At 32.6% G+C, this 23,862-nt stretch overlaps 1 protein-coding gene across 13 annotated transcripts in view; it reads left to right on the top strand.

Moving 5' to 3' along the window:
* LOC100723598 (tyrosine-protein kinase Fer) overlaps positions 1 to 23,862 on the top strand; it is a 449,398-nt gene that overhangs the window by 276,389 nt on the left and 149,147 nt on the right. For 12 of the 13 annotated variants that reach the window (XR_010043814.1, XM_063238109.1, XM_063238107.1 and 9 more), the window contains one exon: positions 16,455 to 16,578. The exons of the other annotated variant lie outside the window; for it this stretch is intronic. Coding sequence is in view for 11 of the 12 variants with exons in the window: in XM_063238109.1 (XP_063094179.1) it covers positions 16,455 to 16,578 (124 nt within the window). In the remaining variant the exon portion in view is untranslated. The remainder of the gene's footprint in view (positions 1 to 16,454; positions 16,579 to 23,862) is intronic. 13 annotated transcript variants of the gene reach the window in all.

The raw sequence follows: 23,862 nt of genomic DNA, 5'->3' as shown, positions 1-23,862 counted from the left end.
ATCTCACTGAGAACAGGCATTCCTATTCTACCTCGGTCTCGCATACCAGGGGGGCTATTGTAAATTGCAGGTTAGAGGGGGTTGGGCCTACAAAGTGACACCTCATCCCCCACATAAATCATGTCTAAATTTCTTATAATCTAATGTAAATACAAATAGTTACTGCATTGTACTGTTTAAGGAAAAATGACGTGGAAAAAACGTTTGTACGTGTTCTATGTAGATGTAATTTTAAAAGTATTTTCAGTCTATACTTGGTTGATTCTGTGAATAGGAAAATGTAGATAAGATGCTAAGTGTACTTTATTTCATGTAACTGTAGTGGAACAGAATAGACATTAGATTTTTTATGCTATTTAACTTTTGTCCATTCATTGATCCAGAAATATGTGTGAAATGGTAATACATATGAGCTTTGCTCTAAAAATAAATAAATTCTAAATTGTATTTCCTATAAATATGATTGTATCAAATTTATATGTCTATATTCTATTAAAATACCAGTAAATCACTTTTAAATCAAACTTCATATTTTAATTGAAAATTTTTTTATTAATGTCCTCGTTCGGTTCCAAGTCATAAGACTTGATACTGCGTGTAGTTTTCCAGTTTTCACAGTCTCTAAAAGTTTCTTAGTCTTTTCTTGTTTTTCCTGGTCTTGACAGACTTAAAAATTAGCTAGATATCATTTCCCCCAGAACGGGGGGGAAAGCAGTGTCTTCCTCACGTCTTAGACTGAACTTGTCTTTCCTCACATCATTAGACTGAACTTCCAGATTTTCACATTTTATGGAGTACCTGAAAGCCACATGATATCACAGGTGATGTTAAGTGTCTTCACTTGAATAAACCATTTCTAGTGATAGATGCCACTATGATTTCATTTCTGTCATTTATATGATTTCATATATTGTTCCTATTGTGGTTTCGAATGTATAAAGACCCAGAATTCCTTTAAACTAAATATGCACTTAGATCACCATCCCTAACTGTATACAAATTTATCTGTAAAATGGTATTGTTTTAGTTCTTTCAATTAAATAATTTCTGATGAAAATAAATTTTTATTATGTTCCTTTAGTAATAATGCAAGGTGTTTCTAGTAAGCATATATAACTGAAAATCTGGACTTAAGTTCTTCCAATGTTTAACAAATTCTTTAACAATATTATCATTAACTGAGAACATTTTTATAGTACTATTTGTATGATTCTGTCCTCATAAAGGAATTTGCCATTCTGAGTATTTGCTACTGATTCGACATGATTTTGAGTATCTATGCTCTAAGTGGAAATTTACTTGTAGAGTTTCAGTGTATGAGTTACGTTGTGAACCTAGTTCTTCATATAATGATATAAATAAGAAATATGACAGAAATTGACATTTTTATCAAAGACCAAGATTTTCTTAAGATCAAGATGATATATACATCATAGTAATATTTGTTATAAATAATTCATTGTTGATGAGGATGTAAATTAGTACAGCATTGTTGAAAGTAGTATGGAGGTTCCTTAAAAATTTGAAAATAAGAACATATAACCCAGAAGTTCCATTATTGGATATACAAGCGAAGATGATCATAAAATAGAGTAGATGTTTAATTTAAATATCTTTTGATACTACAATACACATTCCAAGATGAGATGATTGTGTTACAAGGGAGAGTATTTTGAGGAGGATTAATGACATTGTATCTTTATGTAATAAATTTTTAAATTTGAAAATTCACCATAGTTTTTATCAGCCTAGGTTGATCAAATACTTATGAAATTTCATTAAATAACAATAGAGAGACAGAGTGTACGTGTGCGCGCGCGTGCGTGCGTGTTCACATGTGTGTGTGTATGTGCATGCATGCATATTTTCATCCAGGTTATTGCCTAGACCTGACACCATGCAATTTCTGACCCTTTTGCAAAGTCAAAATGACCACGAAAGGTAAATGTTTTGGATTGATTCAAGACATTAAAACAGCCATAATAGTGCAAATGAAATCTTCCATTTGCATTTTCCACTTTTGGGGATGTCCTTTACATAGCTGTTTGAGAAGGTAGCAGTAACAATGGGATAAGTGTGTTCAAGATGAGTGGACGTATTTTGAGGAGATTAATAGCAATGTGTCTTTTACTGCAATAAATTTTTAAAAATTTAGATATTCACAATATGTTTTGATCACACTTCTCATACATCCAAGTAAATGAAATCTATATCAAGAAGACTGTTGAGCTCCCATGTTTATTGCAGTACTGTTCACAACAGCCAAGATATGGACTAGACTTCCATTAATTGATGACTGGATAATGTATGGGTGTTTGTGTGTGTGTGTACATATATATAATTTGACCATAAGAGAAGAAATCCTGTCATTTGTAGCAAAATAGATAGACCTCAAGTAAAATGTGTCAGACACAGAAGAGAAATACCACACATTTTCATTCATGTGTTGTAGTTAAAGAAGTTGATTTTAGCTAAAAATAGAGTCAAATATTGGTTATTAGAGGCTCAGGAGTAGAGTTATTATATAGGTTATTAGAGGTTCAAGGAATAGAAAAGGACAAGGTTGCACAATACCAAAACAGAATTGGAGAGGAAGAATAGATTCTGGTGTTCCACAGGAGAGTGAACATGGTTTACAATAATTCATTATGCATTTTATAAAAAAACCAGAAGACAGAAGTTCAAAGGTTCTCAGCTCAAAAAATGAAAACTGTTTAAAGAGATGGAAATATTAAGTACTCTGATTTGATCATCACACATTATACATTGTATTTAATTGTTGTGTATCAATTTCAAAACAAAGCACATACCACTGGAAAAAAGAATATAAGCTGAGACCCTGGTTTAGTATATAAATTATTTACAAAATAACTGAGCCTAAGCTAAGTGGCCAGTGTTTATGGCATAGCAAGTCTTCATTTTGCTCTGTCTACATTTCACTATTATGTAATACTTAGAATGTTATGTATAGTAAGAAACTGGTGGACAAGCTTCCAGCAAATAGCCTTCAGGAATATAACAATTTTATATATAAATAATGGTTACCACACTTAGCCGGGGGAAAGTAACAAATTATTAAATTTTTAGACATAGGAATGTATTATTAAATTGTGCTTATTTGCATAAATCATTAAGTATTGAGTAAAAGGATCACTTTATAAAAGTCAAACACTTAATTTTACAGTGTTTTCTAAAAATTTATTTTCTCTTATTCAAAACTATTCAAAATGTGAAGATAGCTAAAATAAATCTTGCAGTGTGGAAAAATTATAATATTTAATATCTAGAGTGTGTTATATATTAAAAACTGTTTTAACCTTAATATGTAGATCTCTTTTGATGATACTAAAACTGTATTTCTGTAAAATCTTCATTTTATAAACAGAAACTAAAGCATACAAAGGCTAAGCAGTTTTCTGAGGGCCAACATTTTATAATTGCTACAGGTTAGCATTTAACTCTAGCCAGAATCCAATGCAAATTTTCTTAATCACACCACTAAAACTGAGAATGGACTTGGCCTATCAGAAGACAGTTACATCCCACAGCACTGCCAGCATTGGGCCACAAATGAATTTCTGAAATGCCTAGAAGAAAGAACTGCAGTCAATTCTGGGATTACAAAATTTAAAACATATCCATTGCCCGAGATTATAGCCATAATTAAAAGCCTACAATACCAGTACTGTACGTGGAGTTACACTGTAGGGTGTGGTTAATGCAGTGATGTAGTTAAATATAAAGCTACCTCAGGAAGCTTGGGTTATACTAGGAAGAACTGCATCAGTAGTCCTTTGGAACCAAGGTTTGATCCACAGCTGGAAAGCTGAGTTTAAAGTCATATTCCTTGGCACAAACTATTTTTCAGATAAAATGTATTATAAATTAGATGTTACAAAATGTGAATAGATTTCAGTTTACTGCGATAAGTATTCACTAACATCAACATAGACAACTTCAATTAAAAAATTTCTGACAGCCTAGCAGAAATAAGATTAATGAATCAGTAATTTTTATTATGTAGATATTTATATATATTTTTAGATATATTTATTATGTATAAAGATACCTATGGTATACTTAATATACTTTTAATGCATATTTCTTTTACATCAAATTTAAATTATATCAGAGCCAGTTATGGCTAATATAGCTAAAATAAGTTTTGAGATACCAAAATTTTATATAGTTTTTTAAATCTCATGTCTCTTTTGTATGTACACCTCTTAAATTCTTGTCTTTTTTCATCTATCTGTCCTCATCTGTTTTTTCATAGTTTCTCTTAAAAAATTATTTGATATTCTGCATAGTTAAATTAAAACTTAGAAAATTGTAAGAAAATAAACCTGGAGTAGTACCATTGCATGCTACAAAACTGAATCACAAAGCTTACAAGATTTTTCTCTTTTAAAATTTTTGTTAGTACATGTGTGCAGTACGTCCTGTTTACATTCATTGTATAGAGCTGGTCCGTGTACACAGCACATCTCAATTCCTTTTTTCACCTTCTATCTCCCCTCAATCTTTTGACCCCTTCCCATTTGAGAAAGACCTATATCTCAGCTTCATATTATTTTCTTTTATTTTGCTGTTTATTTATAATTTGAGTTTCTGATACAAGGGAAACTGTGTGATGTTTAAGCTTGTGCATCTGATTTATTTCATTACTGTCTCAAGGTGTGCATGTTTTTGCCAAAATTTTTACCTTGTTTCTAAAATGGAAAGAGAACCATAAAAGATTGTCTCTCTCCCCTCGCCCGCTCTTCCCATCCCCTCCCTGTGTCTGCATGCCTTGTTTGAGATCCATAAACATACTTGCCTAGTTGAAATGTTAGACTGAGTGAGTGATGGGGGACTTCTAAAGATAAATTTGTACAAATTATTTTCATCCATCTTTTCCCCAGTTGTAATTTTCTGAGACTAAGAACAATATTTGCCAGGGATATTTTGAATAGCAAAGACCGGTCAAGTTCATAAGACAATGTGGTAATGGAATTATTCTAAGGTACTGCCACACCTGGGGAAAATGTAGAAAAAAAATGCTGTCTAAAAAGGAGATTTTTGTTTAAAAAAAAAATCTCTATCTCTGTCTAGGGAAGTGGAAAGAAATTGAAATGTTTCTGGAAGGCTTTTCTGACATAACTCCAGATTAGTGCTCTACAGTGTGGAAATATTTTTTTTTACCCTACATCTGAATGTCTCACTGCATAATATATTATAACATTTATTGAATTAATGAATAAATGGATGAACTACAAAACACAGCATTAAGCAATCGTAGTTTTCTAAGTTTTCCTAGTATTTAACAATATCTTTATGCATAGTTAGAAGTCATATAAATATTGTTTCTAGTTGTAGAAATAAGACATATCAGTATAGATGCCAGACCCCTGGGCAAAATTCTGGCTTAAAGGCATTGTAGCCAGTTAGAGAATGATAACAAGAAAAGTTGTAGTTTCCTATCCTATTTTTTAGGATAAATCTTCACACTGTGGTGTGGCTATCAGAGATCATACCTAAGCCACCCACAACCCCATAGCTCTTCTAATCTCAATCCCATTTCTAAATTCCTTGTTAATGTGTGCTGTTAGAGCCATTGCTGGCAATTTAGTTAGGAGAACTATTTCCTTTCACCAGCCTTTCCACAGTGTTTGAGTGGATCGTGACCTTATCATGTTCTACATTTAGAGTTGTAAGTCTGATAGTTTAATAAAATTGCTACCTTTTTGTTTGTATAAATACAGTTGCTTTTCCCTTAGGCTAAAATACATCCAAAGTGGAAAGTAAAACCCCACTTATACATGCCATTTTTATCTACTTGCTTATTAAATTTGTATTAATATCATTAATCAATTAAATGACCTACAATAACTTGAAAGGAATACCTGTATAGCCTAAACTTTTTTGGAGGTCTTTCTGTAACATTTAAACTATTACTTTAGTGAGAACAACTAATCTTATTGGTATATTTAGATATACGTAATGATAATGTTTATCACAGGGAATTTATACCTGAACATAGTATATCTTTGTTTGTTTGTTTTATTTTGTTTTGTTTTGGTACCAGGGATCAAACCCATAGCCTCATGCTTGACGGGCAGGTGCTTATGCTGCTGAGCTAAATCCTGGGCCCTACATGATATATCTTGATCCTTCTTTTTACGCATTCCCTTCCCCTTCCTTCAACCAATCTGTCTTCCTGTCTTTATTTATAAAAGCTTTGCTCCCATTTTTTCTTTCTTTTCATTTTCTTTTAAAACACTGCTTTTGCTTGTCTGCAGATGGTATTATATGAAGTAATTTACTAGCCTGAGTTTTCTGGGAATTCTGATGCAAGATCAGGGATGGAATACTCCATGTGAGTCAATGTGAAAAGGTCACAAATTAATAAAATATTTACTATTAGTAAAAATAAGTTGATACAGGTTGTGAAGGGATGAGTGATGCATTACTCATTTAGAATTGAGAGTATTAGCATTATCTTTTGTTGAATGCTTAATTTGAAGTCTGAATATTGAGAACAAGTAAACTGGCAATTTGTAAGGGAATATGACTGTATTGATCTGCTAAAGATGAGTCCTAAAAAGAAAGCTCTTATCCAAAAATAAATAGATGTTATCCTAGGCCAGTATTTAGAGACCAGTGCTAAAACTGCAACCCAAAACCCAGTTATTTATTGCAAAGTGCCAACACTGCAATTAAACCTGAATATTAAGGTTTTATTTTAGAGAAAACAACATCTACATTAACATTTTTTTGCCTTAAAAACAAATAACATCTGTGCCATAGGTTTGCCACCACTGGCTTAGGCTACAGCAATGATAATAAACTCTTAATGATAGGGACAAGAAAGAAGATTGTAATTTGGATATACATAATAAAATCTATTAATCAACAGCACCTTGTTCTCAGAGTTTTGGAATCAGATATCAGAAATGATAGCCTAGGATTACTGTATAGTGAGAGTTTAGAATGAAGGAGAATTTCAGAGGAACTCTGACTTCATCAGTAAATAATACATAAACACAAAACTGTTATAGTCCTGATATAAAATGAAAAAATGCTGTCTAGTTAGGATGGAAGACTTACAGAGTGAACAAAATACGCATTCATGCAAAGTGCTTAAAGGAGAGTATATTGAAAGCAGAAACCCAGAGATTATGACTAAAATGACCACATTCCCACTGTCTATCATTGGACAGTTTGTGGATCTAATTGTGCCTTAGAGGTCATGTAATGAATGAAATCCAGAGAAACTGAGCAGCTTGTCCAAGCTCCCAGAACCAATTACTGATAAAGTCAAGAAGAAAAGAACTTGCATTCTGTAAGTTTATGTAATAAAGTGCTGTTGAAATTAATTTTAAAGACATAGATATGTTTTTTCCGTATAAATAAGGTTATACTGGATGCATGAGTCTCACCTCTTTTATGACAGTACTTATAAGAAAGTCATTTGAATAAATTACAATACTTTAATGTATCTTTGCACGGTGCTCAGGTATGGCGTTAGTCAATCTAGGTACTGTTTATAATGGCAGTTCCCCTGGAAAGTAAGGACAGTAAACCTTGATGATGACCATGTTTTGCTAATTGTTCAGGCAGAATAATATGCTGAGGAGGTATGGTAGCCTTAACCTAGATTTCAAAGGATACCTTGGAGAGCCTTGGTATCTAGGGTAGACAGCTATCACAGGAAGAGAACCATCTAAGAAAGACCCCACTAGAGAAGTATCCATCAGAGACATGAAATCAGGGCTTCCCCTTAAATTTAGAACTGTAGCACCACAACTGTGCAACACACAGTTGGGAACGGGGCTTTGGGAGCCAACTTGCACCCCAGTGTGTCCCAGAGGAAGAACATAGTCAAAGAAGTTTATTCTAAATCTTCAATATTTAAGTTATTTGCATTATTAAATATTACTTGGGGGCCTGTTACCCCTTTCTTCTTGGTTCTTTGTTCCTTTTGGAATGGGATTGTATATCATATCCTTTTCCCACAACTGTATTTTGGAACCGTGTCGTTTGTGTTCAGTGTTACAGCTTGAGAAAAATTTGCCATAGTATGAATCATACCTTAATTCTCACCTTTGTATGATATATTATATTTAGATGTGATTTTGGACTTACAATTTGTGATGGTTAATATTAATTGCCAACATGATTGGCATAAGTGCCCACTTGATTGGCTAGAAGCTTATTAAAGCACATTCATGAATGTAAGTTCTTGGCTTATGTCTTTGAAACTCTGTTACTTGTCCCCTTCCTCTTGGGCTCTTCCCCTATTCTCTACTTACCAGATATCATGAGAAAAGCAGCATTCCTCTGCCATTTCCCTCTGCCATGATATTTCTGCCTTTGAGCCAGCTAACCATGGACTGAAACATCAGGAATTGTAAGTCAAAATAAAGCATTTCTTCCTTTAGTATATGTCTGGCATTTTTTCCCAGAAATAAAAGCTGATCAGTATGAATTTTAAGGTTGGCACTAGAATAAGTAAAGACTTTGAAGAATATTGGGATGGAATGAGTGTATTTTGTAAGAAAGGTAAGTTTTGGAAGGGGACCAGAATGCTAAGGTTTGGGTCTGTGTGATCCCCTGAGTTTGTATGTTGTATCCTAAGACCCAATGTGAGTAGTATTAAGAAGTAGAGCCTTGGGAGATAAATACACAGTGAGAGTAGATCCCTCATGATTAGGATTAATCCTAATTATAGCATTAGGATTTAAAAATGAATCATACGAGGGAGGCCCATGGATACCCTTTTCCTTCCATCATGTGAGGACAGAGTTTTCATCCTCTTTGACAAATATGGCATTTAAAGCACTGTTTTTGAAATGGAATTTAGGCCCTTCATGTAATGATTTCAAACTTCCAGCCTCCGGAACTGTGCGAAATACATTTATGTTCTATGTAAATTACCTTTCTTTGCTATATTTTAATAGTAGTACAAATCTAACTGAAAGACCTGAAACTAGAAAACTTTTTTTGAAAAGTTTCATGACATTTGAATGCACAGTAGTTCCTCAGTATAACACCTAAATCATAGGCAGTGAAAACAAAATAATCAAATAGCACCATGTTAAACTTTGACCCAGCAATGAAAACAACAAAGTGAAAAAGCCACCAGTGAAATAGGTGACATTTGAAAACCATATCTCTGATAAGGGTTAATATTCACAATCAACAAAGTACTCCTTCAACCTAACAGTAGAAAAGAAAACATGATATATACATACAATGAAATATCACTCAGCCTTAAAACTGAAGAAAATCCTGTCATATGTTACAATATGGATGAGCCTTGAGGATATACTCAGTGGAATAAACCAGTCATGATAAGGCAAGTAGCTCATGATTTCATTTGTGTGAAATAGCTAAAATATGCAAAGTCATAGAAACAGAAAATAGGATGGGAGCTATCAGGGATTGGAAGGAGGGGTTGTGAGAGTCAGGGAGTTATTTAAATTGAGTATAAAATTTCAGTCTTGATACTGAGAAGTTACATATATCAGTGCATAGAATTAACAATATTGAACGTATCCTTAAAAATTAAGAGAAAAATGTATGTGTTTTCTACTACAATAATAAAAAATGAGAAAGGAAATTTGTTTTGACTTTGCCCTAGTACGACATACCCATCTCTGTAGAATGTGTGTTTTTAGAAGCATTTCAAAGTAATATTTTGGGAAAAACTCAATTTATATGTCTAAGCATATAAATTTGCAATAAAATTGCATATATATGAAGATGTAACGGTATATTTCTAGGTATATAATAAATTTAATTAATAACTGAAAATATTGTTATATTTTATTACTGTTTTGTCAGTATGAGTCTAAATTACTCTGGATGACTTTTTGTCCCATATCTGTTTAAAAAACAATCAAAGTAACCTTGCATTAATACCTTTTTTCCTCTGTAAGTTTTCCTGTAGTAGACAGATACCAAAATGAATATCTATTGATTTTTTATTTCAAATTTCATTGATTTTTTATTTCAAAAAATGGCATTGTATCTAAATATATGAAACAAGTCCTAGAGGGTTAAGAAGCAGTATCTTGTATATCTGATATTACTGTCCATTTTGTCTGTATGCTTTATATTAAAGAAGATTTTGAGAAGAGATAAGAAACAACAGATTATAAAAGTGCATAGTTTTGCATTAAAGTAGGAACAGAGGCACTTCTTGGCCTATGTGGTAAATGTTAGGTTACGGGTAGGAAGAGAACCATGGAATTTCTGACCTCAATGTAATGTGGTTGTTCATAAAAATGTGTGTCAAGACATTAAAACATGAACTGGTTATTCTGCCTTGCCAAACTTCCTTTTCGAAAATTGAAAAGCACTATTGAGTTCTAGTACAAAAAACACAGTTAAAAGTGAAATATTGATTGAAAATAGAGAAAGCAATCACATGAATCATTTCAGTTAAACGGTATACTGAGAAATACCCTTTGATGATGGTCAACAAGTGTTCCCACAAAGAGATACTTAGTAAAGTGCTTAGACTCTGTAGGCCATGCAGTCTATTGTAACTCTGCCACTATAGCATGTAAGTAGCAATAGATAACGTGTAAAGTCATGAATCTAACAGTTTTCTGATAAAACTTTATTAGGAAAACTAGGCAAGGAGCCACATTTGGCTCCAGACCTTAGTTTGCAGGTACCCACTGTAGTATTTCAGTTTTGCTAATCATTATTTAAAATCATCCTACCACAGTGATATTTGAATACCCATATTGATAGTAGCACAGATACAGTAACTGAATCTAATAGTCCACATGCCCAGCAACAGATAAACAGATAAAGGAAATGTGGTACTCAAATACAGTGGAGTACTACTCTGCTGTAAAGAAAGATAAACTTAAGACATTTTTAGGTAAATGGATGTACCTTGATGCCATAATCCTGAATGAAATAGATGAGACACATGTTTTAATATTGTATTTTTTTCTTTGAGAAACCCAAAGTATAAATAATGAGCAATACAGAGGATACATATTAGGAAGTAGGGAGAACTTTTTGAAATGGGTAGGAGAGCAAGAAATGTGGGGGGAGGATTTAAAGGAGAAAAAGAATTGAAAGAAAAGTTTAGCTTTTCTAAATGTGGTGGGTATTGGAAGGAGAACCTTGGAAGGAGAACCTTCCAAACACCCCCCTTTTAGAAAAAGGATTTAAAAAAGAATTGAGATGTGTCATGTACCTGAACATATTCCCCATGATGAGTGTGTTCATTATGTACTGCAAACATATACTAATGAAAAATAGGTCATGTAAATTCAGTTCCCTTGTCTATATGAAAAGGCTGGGATAGATGATCTCTAAAGTTCTTTCTAGTCCCAACCTTCTAGAGTTTTCTCTGGAAGTTTATGTCATGTCTAGCAAAATTATAGCTATTGTCCTTTGAGCTAAGAATACTAGGAAGTGCACTGTTCTATTTTGTGTGAACTTGTATCTTACCTACTCTCAGATTATGTTCTCAGATAGCACCTGCAACGAAGAAACCCAAAAATCTCTTGCCATTTGGCAGTGTTGGTGGAACACGGCCATTAAGGAACCTTATCTGAAAAGATCTCTACCACACTTGGGATACCCACACACTCAGCCCTGCATTTTGACTGAGTTCTGCTTCTTAGGTAGCAAGCTGAGCTGTAAGTGCTTCCTTAGAGAGTGAAAAATAGATTTGGGGATACAAGTATAGTATATTCTTGTAGTGATTTTCACTTTTACATCATTTATCTTCCTTATCTTTCCCCCATAAACTAACACATTTCTGCCTTATCACTGAGTCTTTGAAGACCTAAACTTTTAGAGTTACATCTCTAATGTAAAATCCATTGTTTCTTAGAATACAGTTTGAGTTAGCATTCACTGTTTATGCTTGTCATGTATATATTTTTTCATCCTGATTTTTGATGGGATGGCAAGTGACCATAATTCTGATCATTGGTGGTTACAGAATAAAAAAAAAAATGTTTTTCAAAAATAAAGGAGAATTCTGAACAGTTACTTAAATGGAGCCCCCAAAATAGCTCTCTTTAATTTAATGTTTACTGTAAGTACTAGTTTATTTTTAAATAAATAATTGAGCATAATTAAGCAAAATAGAATTCTGAGGAAACAAATTAATATCTTAAAAACAAGAGTAAAGAATTACATATTTTACATATCACTAGAGACTAGTATCTCTTAATTTAATAAACTTTAAAGTTGTTTCAAGCTAAATGAAGATCCCTTTGATTCAACAGTAAGTCATTAGAGGTATTACTCTTAGGATCCCTTTTTCTCATTTATAAATTGATACATTAATATTCTTGTTTACATAACAATCTCTGAGTTGTGTTAAGTATGATTAGTTCCTCAGAGCCCCATTAATGATGAGTTGTATTAATTATGACCAGTTCCTCAGAGAACCATTAATAAATAAGATCAAGTCTTTATAGCATGGAGTAACAAGAATTTTAAGGAACTATTGAAAATAGTAAGCTTAGCTCTCTTATTTGAAATTGGCTGCAAATAATGACTTTTTATTGAAATTCCTGATTGTTGTAAAGATTTAATTTTTTAATTCTCAAAATAACTTCAAAGTAAATATTATTGTGTTCATTAAGTATCTTTGTTTTGGTAGTATATAAGATATATTTCATAATGCTAGTAATTTTTATTAAGTTCACTTAAATCTCTATATACAGTATATAATCCAGTGACTCCAGTGTGTCAGCAAAGCTACTATTTTAACACTGTCTTCTGCTTGCCATAAAAACATCTTATGATGCCTTTCAGATACTTTCATCCTAACACTGCCAGTCTTTGCAGTATTATGTATTGTCTCTTCCAGTGCACTTCGTTCCTATTCTCTCAAAAGTACAAAGTTTGGGGGCTGGGGATTTAGCTCAGCGGCATAAGCGCCTGCCTTGCAAGCAGGCAGTCGTGAGTTCGATCCCTGGTACCGATAAAAGGAAAAAGACCAAAAAAAAAAAAAAAAAAAAAAAGTACAAAGTTTGTTTCACCTTTCCAGCATCTCTTTGCTTCAGGGGCCTGAATTAAGCCATGTGCCTGTCCCTGGACCAATCACTTGGAAAGGAAGATGGACTTCATTGGTTTAGTTAAGCCACCCTCAACTAATACAAGCTTGGGGATGAAGTTAATACGAAGTAGAGAGACACAGTCTTCCAAAGGACACTGTGGTGACTCTTTTTTAAATGTAAAATAATTTTGATAGTAGTGAGTATTACATGCTAGACAAATGCTTAGAGCCGTAGATTCTTTTAGTTTTCAAAACTATCTGATAAGTGATACTAAATTCTTGTTGTACAGAAGTTTAAAAACATTAGAGAATTACCAAGGCCTAGGTCAGTGTGTTTATACTATTTTCACCATTATTAGGACATGTCCATAGTAAACCAAAACTTAGCTGTTAAAAATATATTATCTTAGAAAATCATCATTGCTGTAGAATTTTAGAAAATTTTATGTTCTATTCTCTCTTGGTTTAATGTGCAGCACTCCTACACAGAAATAAGTTTTGTTAAGGTAGAATTATAAAGGAAAGTTATTTGTCTCCTTGCATCCCCTTTGAGCATAAGATCCTTTCTGCAGTGGTTAAGTAGGTAATCTACACCATATGCATCAGCTACATGTGTAGCTGACACATGTATAGTATGTGCTACATATTTGATATAGTATATATGACAAATTCTGAGAGGGTTTCAAGTTGGCTACTGAGAAAATGACAAAAGAACTGGTTGAAAGACACAGGACTTGCCTTCTAAACTAACCTTTCAGTAATTTGAAATGCATGCATCATTTACTAGTCTCTGGTTCATCAGTTAAGGTTTATAATCAAGTATTGTGTTTTAAGGACTATTTCTAACTAGTCTAAATTGTTTTCTGCATATCTTTAGTTCTTAGCTTTAGGCCTCTGCCCTTGGGGAGTTTACATCTTTCTTTGGGGTTCTTACTGGTTATATTTGCACAAAGTTCAGACTTTCATGCCTGAATCATAATTAGCTAAGATTTACCAGACACCTCTGTTTAGCTAGTTTTCTGCAGCTGGGTTGGCTTAGGGAAATAGGCAGCTCTGCTCCTTCACTTAAGATCACTATCTTGTGCCTCCAATAACTAAAAATTGGTAACAAATTTAAAAATTGTGCCCCTAGATTTAAATATTTTAAGGAAGAATTTTTTTCTAAAGCAGAATTTTCACTGGATTTTTAAAATAACTAGAAATCTCTTCTGTGTCTCACGCTATTTTGAAATAGGTCCTTGTCTTTAAATTGCTGGTGCTTCCTTTACCTTATTGAGAGAACATCATTTTTACCCAACTCTAAATGCTGCTTAAATGTTTTTTATGAATATATTGTTAATCAGAGATATTTAATAATTTGCTAAAGAACTTCTTTGTTAAACAGTAATTTAGATACTAAGCAGAATTTATTAACAAAATATTGAACAACAGAGAGGACAGTTTGCAGAGGTACTGTTTGCGATTCAGAGAGGCAGGTAGTAGTACAAATTGAAGATGTAAATTTTGAAAGGGCATTAGCCTCATGAAAGTTCTAAGTATAAGCTAACTTTAAAAAGAAATACTATCAGGGTTCCATCGAAGTTACATGTTCATTTTAAACAAATTGCAGAACAAATCTTTTCATCTGAAAGTAATTTTATCACTTAAAAACAGTGCTGTGTAGTTTGAAAACCAGAATGTTGAAGTTTTTCTAAAACAGGCAAACATTTATCTAACAAAAGAATTGATATGTAACTATTGATCCAAAGGGGTATCTTGAACTACATATTGCTTATAAATCCATTTTAGTGAACATTTTTGATAGTTATTAAAGTTGCAAAGTTTATGATTACTTATTTTAATATGATATGTTTTGTTCAGATCTTTAAGCTTGATAGAAACTTTTAGTAAATCATCCAGTAATTTAATACGCTTGGTATTCTTATAAAATGAATAGAAAAAATGGTCTAACATCATTAAGCTTATTCTTTAGGCAAAAGCATATTGATTTTATAAGTGGGCCAGCCAAATTTGTATAACACTTGGTTTGTAAGATAAGATGTTAGAAAAATGAATATTTTGAAAGATAAGAAGATATTTATTATACAAGTATTCTCATTTAAGAAAGCTAGTAAGTCTTCACCTCCAGAGTTTTCTATATAAAAAAACACAGATCCTTGCTAAAGAGGGTAAATAAGTTTAGAAAATGACAGTTAAAATGCTTATCTCCCTTACACAACTCCTGTTTAACATCTGGGAGTCTAACAGAGAAAATGTAAAAGGTTGTTATTAAATAAAATGTATTCCATTCTAACATTTAACTTCCGGGTACTGCAAGAAACTATACTTAACAGGAAACATAGTAAACCACATAGTAAACCACAGCTTTTAATGGTATTAAGAATGAATGTAAATTTTAAGGCTGAACTATTTAATATGGTAGTCACTGGCTGTAGATGGGTCTCAAGCTATAGAAATGTGGTTAGTATTTCTAAATTTTAAATTTTATTGGTTTAAATTTTAAAACTGACCCTTGATTTTGTTAGTGGAAAGTTTTAAGTGTGTTTAGAACAACTTGAGGTATATCAATCTGTTCAATTGTTTTATAAAATTTAAATATGTATCAAATATTTCAGAAGAAGATTTATATTTAAATTAAGATATAGTTATAATAATAAATCAGTATACTCCAGAGGGTTAGTATGATAAAGAAGTAAAATATCTCAGGTATAATTTTTAAGTTGATGCATGTCAATACAAAATATTTCGACTATATTGGGGTAAAGAAAATATAATTTTAAAATCAGTTTTGCTTTTTTAACATTATAAAATGTGGCTAGCGATACATTTTAAATTACTATCTAGATTGTATTGTATTCGTTTTGGACCATGGTGTCTTAAGTTTTTCTATGATATAGCTAGAGTCTGTTAAATATACAGAAATGCAGTTATAACCAATGACTAAACCTTATCAAAATGGTAACAGGTTTTTTTTGTCTAGTATTACAGAGATGGTGGTGTCAATACTTGCAAGTTTTAATTAATCACTGAATCTAGTAACTAAGAATATCATTTACTTTTTAACTCAGAATGTTTGTTGTCTTTATTTAGTGTTAGGGAAAATCAAATCCTTTAGATGATTTTAGTTGAACATATTGGTGAAAATCATGGCTTGGGAGCAAGTATGGCTTTGATTGGATATTATTATGCCTTGGGTAATGTGCAGTGTAAGGCACTTAAAGTACCTTTGCAGAATCTAGAAAAGTTTATGGTGTCTGCTTTCTATCCAGACATATTCTTTTCACGCTTCATTTTGTCCCCAGCTGAAACAAATGGAGGCAAAAGGCATGGCTTTTTGTAACACCTTTTATTTTGTCAGATATTCCTAACAGGCAGTAATGGCAAGTTTCATCATAAATTTCTCTCATTGTTTTGTTGATTCCTCTAGGAGGTGATTTCCTCACCTTTTTGAGAAAGAAGAAAGATGAACTAAAACTTCAGCAGTTAGTGACTTTTTGCTTAGACGTTGCTGCTGGTATGTTTTATCTCGAGAGTAAAAACTGTATTCACAGGTAAGGAGAATATTTATAAACATTTTTCACCTTCTTTAGTAGAGTGCTAGAAAATGGTTTATTTGCTATAATGTAGCAGTAAATATGTATTATACAACATATTTTCATGGTGGTTTTTACATTTTGTGTGAAAATATTCTTTACTAGTTGCCAGAAACATACACTTTCTTCTTACTTGAGATAAGTACCTAATTATACTATATCTTACCTCTTAAGATTTTTCTTGTAATCATGAATAATAATAACTGGACATTGAATGTTAAGAAACTACAGCCTTATAATAAGCTGTTCCTGTGTTGCTTATTCTAACTCTTCAAAATCATGTAACAGTGTAATAAAACAATAATGAATGACAGTGCATGTGGCCCAGGGTAAGAGTTTTTAGCATACTAATTAGACTATTTCAAAGGAGATTTGAGAAAACATTCTGTGATTATGTATAGTGTCTTATGTTTTACAGGTTTTTGGTTTTTAGTTGGTTGTAGTCATTTTCTCCTGACTGTCACTGCAACTAGAAATCTGTAAGAAAATTAATGTTACACCTAAATATGACTAAGGTGCAGTTTGCATTCACTGGAAACAGTGCATTGTACTGATAATACTAGAGCAGGGTGTATGTCAGATTAAGCTATTGTAGACTACTCAAACTGGTTTAATTACTGAAGTACGCTTTTTGTGAGGTTTTTCATTATGTGACCTTTGACCTGACATTCTTGTAACACTGCATAATACCTGGTTATAGCAAAACAAAGTTATTTTCACCTTTACTATATGCTTGTTTGACCTCAATGGATATTCTTTCCCAAAACAATTTGCTTACTCTTTAGTTCTGCAAATGAAACTGTGACCTACTTTTCAAATGCAGTTCAACATTTACATATATCTTAAAATGCATTTCAGTGAAGTTATTGTTTTCCTGGAAGTTAAGACAACTAAAACAGCCATCGTCATTGTATTTCAGTTTCATTTTCAATAAATATAAACTATATCACCTTGTAAGAGCTTTATTTTTGAATACTTAAAAAAGCATTTTAATTCATATACAAATTGTATTTAATTTTATAAGGGATAAACTTTGTTTTAAATTGCATTAACGTAAAGAGTTTGTTGAGATATTAAGGTCTTTTTTTCTATCAAATACTGCATCAAATGCTTTGGTTACTCATTTTGTCTTATTATTTATTAGGTAATCTCTGATTTTAAGCCTTAACAAATGTGCATTAGCGAGAGTATTGCATTCATCAGTTATCAATAATATTCTTTAATTTTTAGTGCATTGCCTTTGAGGGAACCTTCGTTTCAGTTCCTTGCTATTTGTAATGATCCCTTTTTTTTTTTTTTAAACAAATGGATGATTTGTTTTTTAATCATTAGTGTTAAAACCATTTTCGGTTACAAATGGTAGTTTTAAAAAATTTATTCTTTGCACTAAATCATAGCATCATCTGCTGTAATGTTTTCCATTTGACTTTTTAAGATTTTTCAAAGGTTTTTGTAAGTCAACCTTTGCTTGACCACAAATGCCCGTGGGTTATGCATAGACCTGGAACTTTTGCCTACTGTGAAGGTTTTCTGACTGAACATCATGAACATGTCACTGAGAGCTGGTTTGATGCATAGGTTTCAGGTGTAGCTCTCATGCTGAGGATTCCAGAATCAGCTACAGAGAATCAGTAACTGATTATTCATATGTGAGAAGCAGTAACACACAAGCCCAAATCTGTTGTACTTGGCAGAGTAGCTTTTTTTAATCTTCATTCCTATAAAAATATATTTCTAGTTTTTAAAACGTTTGATACGATTTTTCCTCACTAACCACTTTATAATAATAACAGTCTAATATTTTTCTATTACCACCCCCATTGAATTTTTCTAAACTATCTTTTATTTCTCTTGTTAAACATGAGAAACAGATGAATCTTCAGCTATTGATCTTTTTCTTTAAACCTCTGTAAATTCTCTTTTAGATCAATTTGTTGTTTTCTTTTCACTGTAGTGCCTCACCAATACATAGTATTATACTGAGAAAATAAATCATTCTTTGTGTTGTGTTATAGGACCTGTTGCTATGGCCAGCCTGTAGAACTGTTTCTCTGACAGTAGTAGTAATTGCAATGGAAGAAAATTCTGCTTATTTATAGTTAAAAGAAACATTCAAGTCATATTATCAAATAAAAATATATAGTAATTACTATAGTCAAAAGTTACTTTCCTATTTGGAAGAATTTTTTATAAAGTATTTCTGAAATTAATTAAAATATAAAACATAATCAAAACTTTCTTTTCAGATAATGAGCAAAAAAAAGCACTAAACCCCATTTTTGACATTCCAAAATATTACTAAAATAAATGCATGTCTCTGAATTATAGTTTGTTCAATAAATTCAAGTAAAACCTTTTAAGAACTTACATATCTGTTCTGTTACTGATTAGAGGGCACTAGAGTTCAGTACTTGAAAATATTTATAATTGTCTCGCCCAAATATTGTGTATCTCAAATATAGTCTCTCTAACTTTGGGGAAACATAACTTTTCTAACTTTCCTATTTCTATTACTGTGAGAACATAGCAGTGTTTTGTTATAGAAAAACAAATATGACGAGTATGACAATTATAAAGTAAAAATGTATAATTACGTTAAGAAATAACTGCATTTGTTGTTCTTGTGAGTTTCACTTTCAGGAAATACTCTTAAATTGATATAATTCTTAGTTGCAACAATTTCCCTTTCCCTTTATAGTTTGAGGATTCCTGGATGACTTGTATTTTCATTTAGTTTTAATCAGCTTCATTTTCTTTATAATTATTCTATAAACCAATGTGCAGTTTTGTATTGTACTTGTATTTTATATGACTATTTCAAATACACTGATCAATTTTTACCCTTATGACACTTATGACAGTTTTACAAATTTGACATTCATGGTTTATCACTGATAAACTGTTTTGTAAAAATTATTTTATTTGGGGCTATGCCTTTGATGTTTGTCTGATACCTATAGATATTTAAAAAGAAATGATAAACTATTGACATGTGTTCTAATTAAAGATTATAATCAATAGGATAATGTGGGAACATTTCTTTGTTTCATACTATTCTAAGTCACTGTCATCTTCAGAAAAGGTATTTTTAGAGGTGTGAAGTATGATATGATTTCTTTGCCCTTTTCAAATTTTATACTGATTGTACAGTTCAATCAGCATTTGATTTTTTTTTTATTGTGTTGTACTTGTTACGGGGTAAGAACAAATTAAAGTCTTCTCAGACCACATTTTATTACTTACTCAGGGTTTTGCATATTCATTGAGAAATGGAGTTTCCAATACATGTTGAACCTTCCTAATCTGAAATACTCTAAAATCTGAAAAATTTTGAGCACCAACATAATGTCACAAGTAGAAAATTGCATACTGTGTGGATATGAATAGTTGGTTATCTACGTCAAAGGATTTTCAACAAGGAAATCATAGTTCCTGGTTTAGATGGCTAAAACACAGAGAGATAATCAATCACAAGAGATAATTAACACAAAGAGATAATCAATTTTATGCTAATATATATAAAATTATTTGGGAATAATACTTAGACTATCTAGTATGACCTGTTGGTAGAGGGGCAGGAACTGTCAGGGGAACCTTTGAAAAGTGTATGGGTGGGTGTGTTGCTGAAAAGAAGGAGAAAAAATATTTCAGCTAACTGAAAGTTGAAAATAGTTAAAATGTTATGCATGAGAAGGCATCACTTAGTCAAGGAACTTCAAAGAATTCTTATTACCAGGATGGGAAATTCAAAGAAGACAGGCCTGGATCAGGTAAACAGGAGTATTCTCACTAAAAGCCATGTATTTCATCTAATTTGCCTAAGCTGGAGGAAAGAATATACATTCTTCTACTTTAAGAAAGTAGAAATGCTATGATGTTTAACTGGGAAAGTACTTGGAACTTCTGGAAAAGTGATTTAAACAAAATTTATAAAACCCTGAAAATATATAATATCATGAAAATATGTAAGTATGAGACCAATTTTATTTTTAAATTTCACTAGAAAAACTAATTTAGGAAAGTTCAGATTTCCCAGAAAAGGATAACATCTCATTTCCCTCGTGTGCTCTACAAGTCGATTGCCTTATCCAGTGATTTGTGATAAAACTTATGCATATGTACTTTTTAAGATAAGTGAAATATGTTCTTTCTACCTTAGTTTTTGAGATGTATGAGGTAGAAAGCAGCAGGGAACCAGCACATCTCTCTCTGTCCTTCCCTCTGTGTTCACTTGGACTTTTACTTCTCCTTGCTGCTTTATTTCTCTATTGCTCTAAAGACTGTATTCTTCTGCCTATTTACAAAGGCTCTCACTTGGCCTATAATTCAGTACTCAATGACTATCTGGACACAATCTCTGTAGCATTTTTTCCCAATAATCTTTGAGGATTTATTTTCTCTATTTCTTAACTGCACCTGATCATGTGCATCTGAGCTCTTCCTAAACTGTGAATGTACTAAATTATACCTAATCTGTTTAAGTGGAAGGATAAAAACAAAATAAAGAAGTAGAAAAATTATACATATAAAAATTAAATTGTTTTTGGTCTTTCTGAACTGATCATTTCTGTTTCATGACCTACCATGTACTCAATAGAAGGCACTTGCAGATTGCTTTAAGTAACTGAAACCAAGAAGCTTAAGTGAAGGTCACCCAGATAATTAATGGCAGTGTCACTGACTAATCTTGGATTTGCTGACCCCATTCTGACATGGTCTCTCTCATTGCAGTGCCAGGCTTTTCTCCCTCATTCTAGTACATTTTGGAGTTTCCTTATCTGAAATGCTTGGGGCAGATATGTTTTAGATTGCAAGGGGTTTTCATTTTTTGGTTCTTTTACATATATGATATAATGAGAAATGTTGGAGATGGGACCTAAGTCTAAACATAACTTTATTGTGTTTCATATACCCCTTATACACATAGTCTGAAAGTAATTTTGTAAAATATTTTTAGCATCACTGCTTTTACTGCAACACATTACATGAAGTTGAATGTGGAATTTTTCCACTCTGTCATCGTGTTGGCACCTAGGAATTTTCAGATTTTGGATTTTAGACTAGCTATACTCAACCAGGAATCGTTAACAGCTAATACTTCCAGAGGCTATGTTGAGCCCCAGACATTGTAATTAGACCTTTAAATGTAAAGTTGAAGACGTGGGTTTTCATGAAGTTAGCTATTTTTACATGTGTTGTTCACCATTGATCAAAAGTTTATAAATGCACCTGGCACTTAAAGTAAATAAATGAATTTTCAAAATGAAAGTTATTATTGTTAAATTGATTTCACATATACGGAAGTTTCGAGTTAAGGGGAGTTTTGTATCTTGCCTAAGATCATGTTTAAAAACAATGGCAGAGTCAGCATGCGAATCTTAGTACATTAGTTTTAGTCGAGAGTCTATATACCCCGAATCACTGTATAGACTCCTCTGCCTTTCATGACTCCCTCAGACCCATAAGACTCATGGCAGAAGTCCACAGGCACTTGGTGTGATGGTTTGGGTTATATTCAACTTCTGGGCTTAAAACAGAAAAAGATGCCAAAGCTTGTGAAATATAGTTTTAGAAAGACATATCAAGATGTACTTGTTTTCTAATGAAGTTACTAAAATGCAGCAGTATTTTACTATTGCGTCTCAATTTAATTAGAGCTTGAAATTTACTTTTTTCGTTTTTAGACACTATCATTTATCCCCTCCTGCTCTACCTGTTAATTAAAAACAGTTGGCCTAGAGGATGCAATCATCTCAGTTAGTTGACTAAGCATTTATGATTAATTTCTTCTTCTAATATTTGATTATGATTCAATGTACCTGTATTTTTACTTTTATGTGATAGGCCAATTTTATTACAATTCAAAGAGGATTCCTCAGTAATTTTAATGTGTCAAAAATATATGGTTTATATCTGTTTTAACCTTTTTTTAAAGCACAATTTGCCGTTTGTATGTTTAGCAAGATTATCATACAAAAGATATCACAAGAACATTTTCCAAAAACTTAATCACTCAATTATAATAATTATATTTTATAGAGTGCCCAAACTATTCTTTTATATTAAACAATTGCAAATAGCTAGGATTACTATTTTTCTCTTATGACATACTTAATTACAGGGAACAGAAACTGCCTATACAATAGATTTATTATAAGAAAACTGGAGTTATTTTATAAAACTGAAGGACAGAAAGTTCAGCAGCTTTGAGAGTTCCCAAAACTAGGAAGGGCAGCAGGGGAGGAACAGGCAGCATCTCTGTGTTTTCCTCTGTTTACTTTTATTATTTCTTCTCCTTGTCTTGCTGCTTCATTTCCTTCTAGTTCCAAAGACTGCTTTCCTGTCTCATTTGCAAAGGGATTCCTTGATATTTGAATCAATAAAACTTTCTAGGCCCACCATCTAAAGCTAGTTGGACTTTTGAGCTCAGATTTCTTGGCAAAAAGACTTAATTGGCCCACCCTGTATTAAGCATCTACCCTGTTTTGATCCATAACTTGCTAGACAGGGAAATGTGGGCAGGGTCACTGCTACAGAGGAACAATAAGGCGTGGAAGTTCCTACAACTTGCCACTTGACAAGAAACACAAGAGACAGTATTTGGTATAAAGAAAGAGTGTATTCAAAAATAACTCCAAAGGAGATGGAGGAGTCTTTTATTGCCCTAAGTTTGCATTTCACTGGGCTTTGTAAGTAAGGACAAAAGGGAAATCTGCATATTCCTTTCAGACAATCCTGTACTGAACTGATGGCAAAGCAAAGCAGAAATTTACACTGCGTTTAGATACATTTCCCAGTTTCTTCTCCCTTGTAAATATGATCAGCTACATGGATTTCCCTTATGAAGGAAAATATAAAACACTTTGAGAAAGGCCTTGTTGTTAGGGATAAAGAATCCTTGTCAGGTTTTCATGTTTTCTTAGGATGATTCATTCCCATATGGTTCCATGATGCAGGGACTGCAGTGAGTCCCAACAGTCTCTGCGAATCCTAGCTTGTACTCAGGAGTCTGTGTAGCTTCAAGAGATTAAGCTCAAAATGCTGGAGTGGGTTCATGATACCCCAGAGATGTGATTCACCACTGGTTGAATTCAGATTCTCAAGTCTCTGGTGGCCTTTGGGCTAGAAGTAGCATCCAAACAGGGACAATGTAGGTCTTTCAGCTCACAGATTGTTTGCTGGGCTAGCCTCCACATAGAATCAGAGCACTCAGCATAAGGAAACTAAAGAATTCCAGTCTGT

This window comes from Cavia porcellus, unplaced genomic scaffold (assembly GCF_034190915.1).
Source record: "Cavia porcellus strain 051 isolate PalLab524CR breed Dunkin Hartley unplaced genomic scaffold, mCavPor4.1 scaffold_27, whole genome shotgun sequence".
Taxonomy (NCBI): domain Eukaryota; kingdom Metazoa; phylum Chordata; class Mammalia; order Rodentia; family Caviidae; genus Cavia; species Cavia porcellus.
Note: the sequence above shows the minus strand (reverse complement) of the source record. Positions and strands in the feature narration are given on the sequence as shown.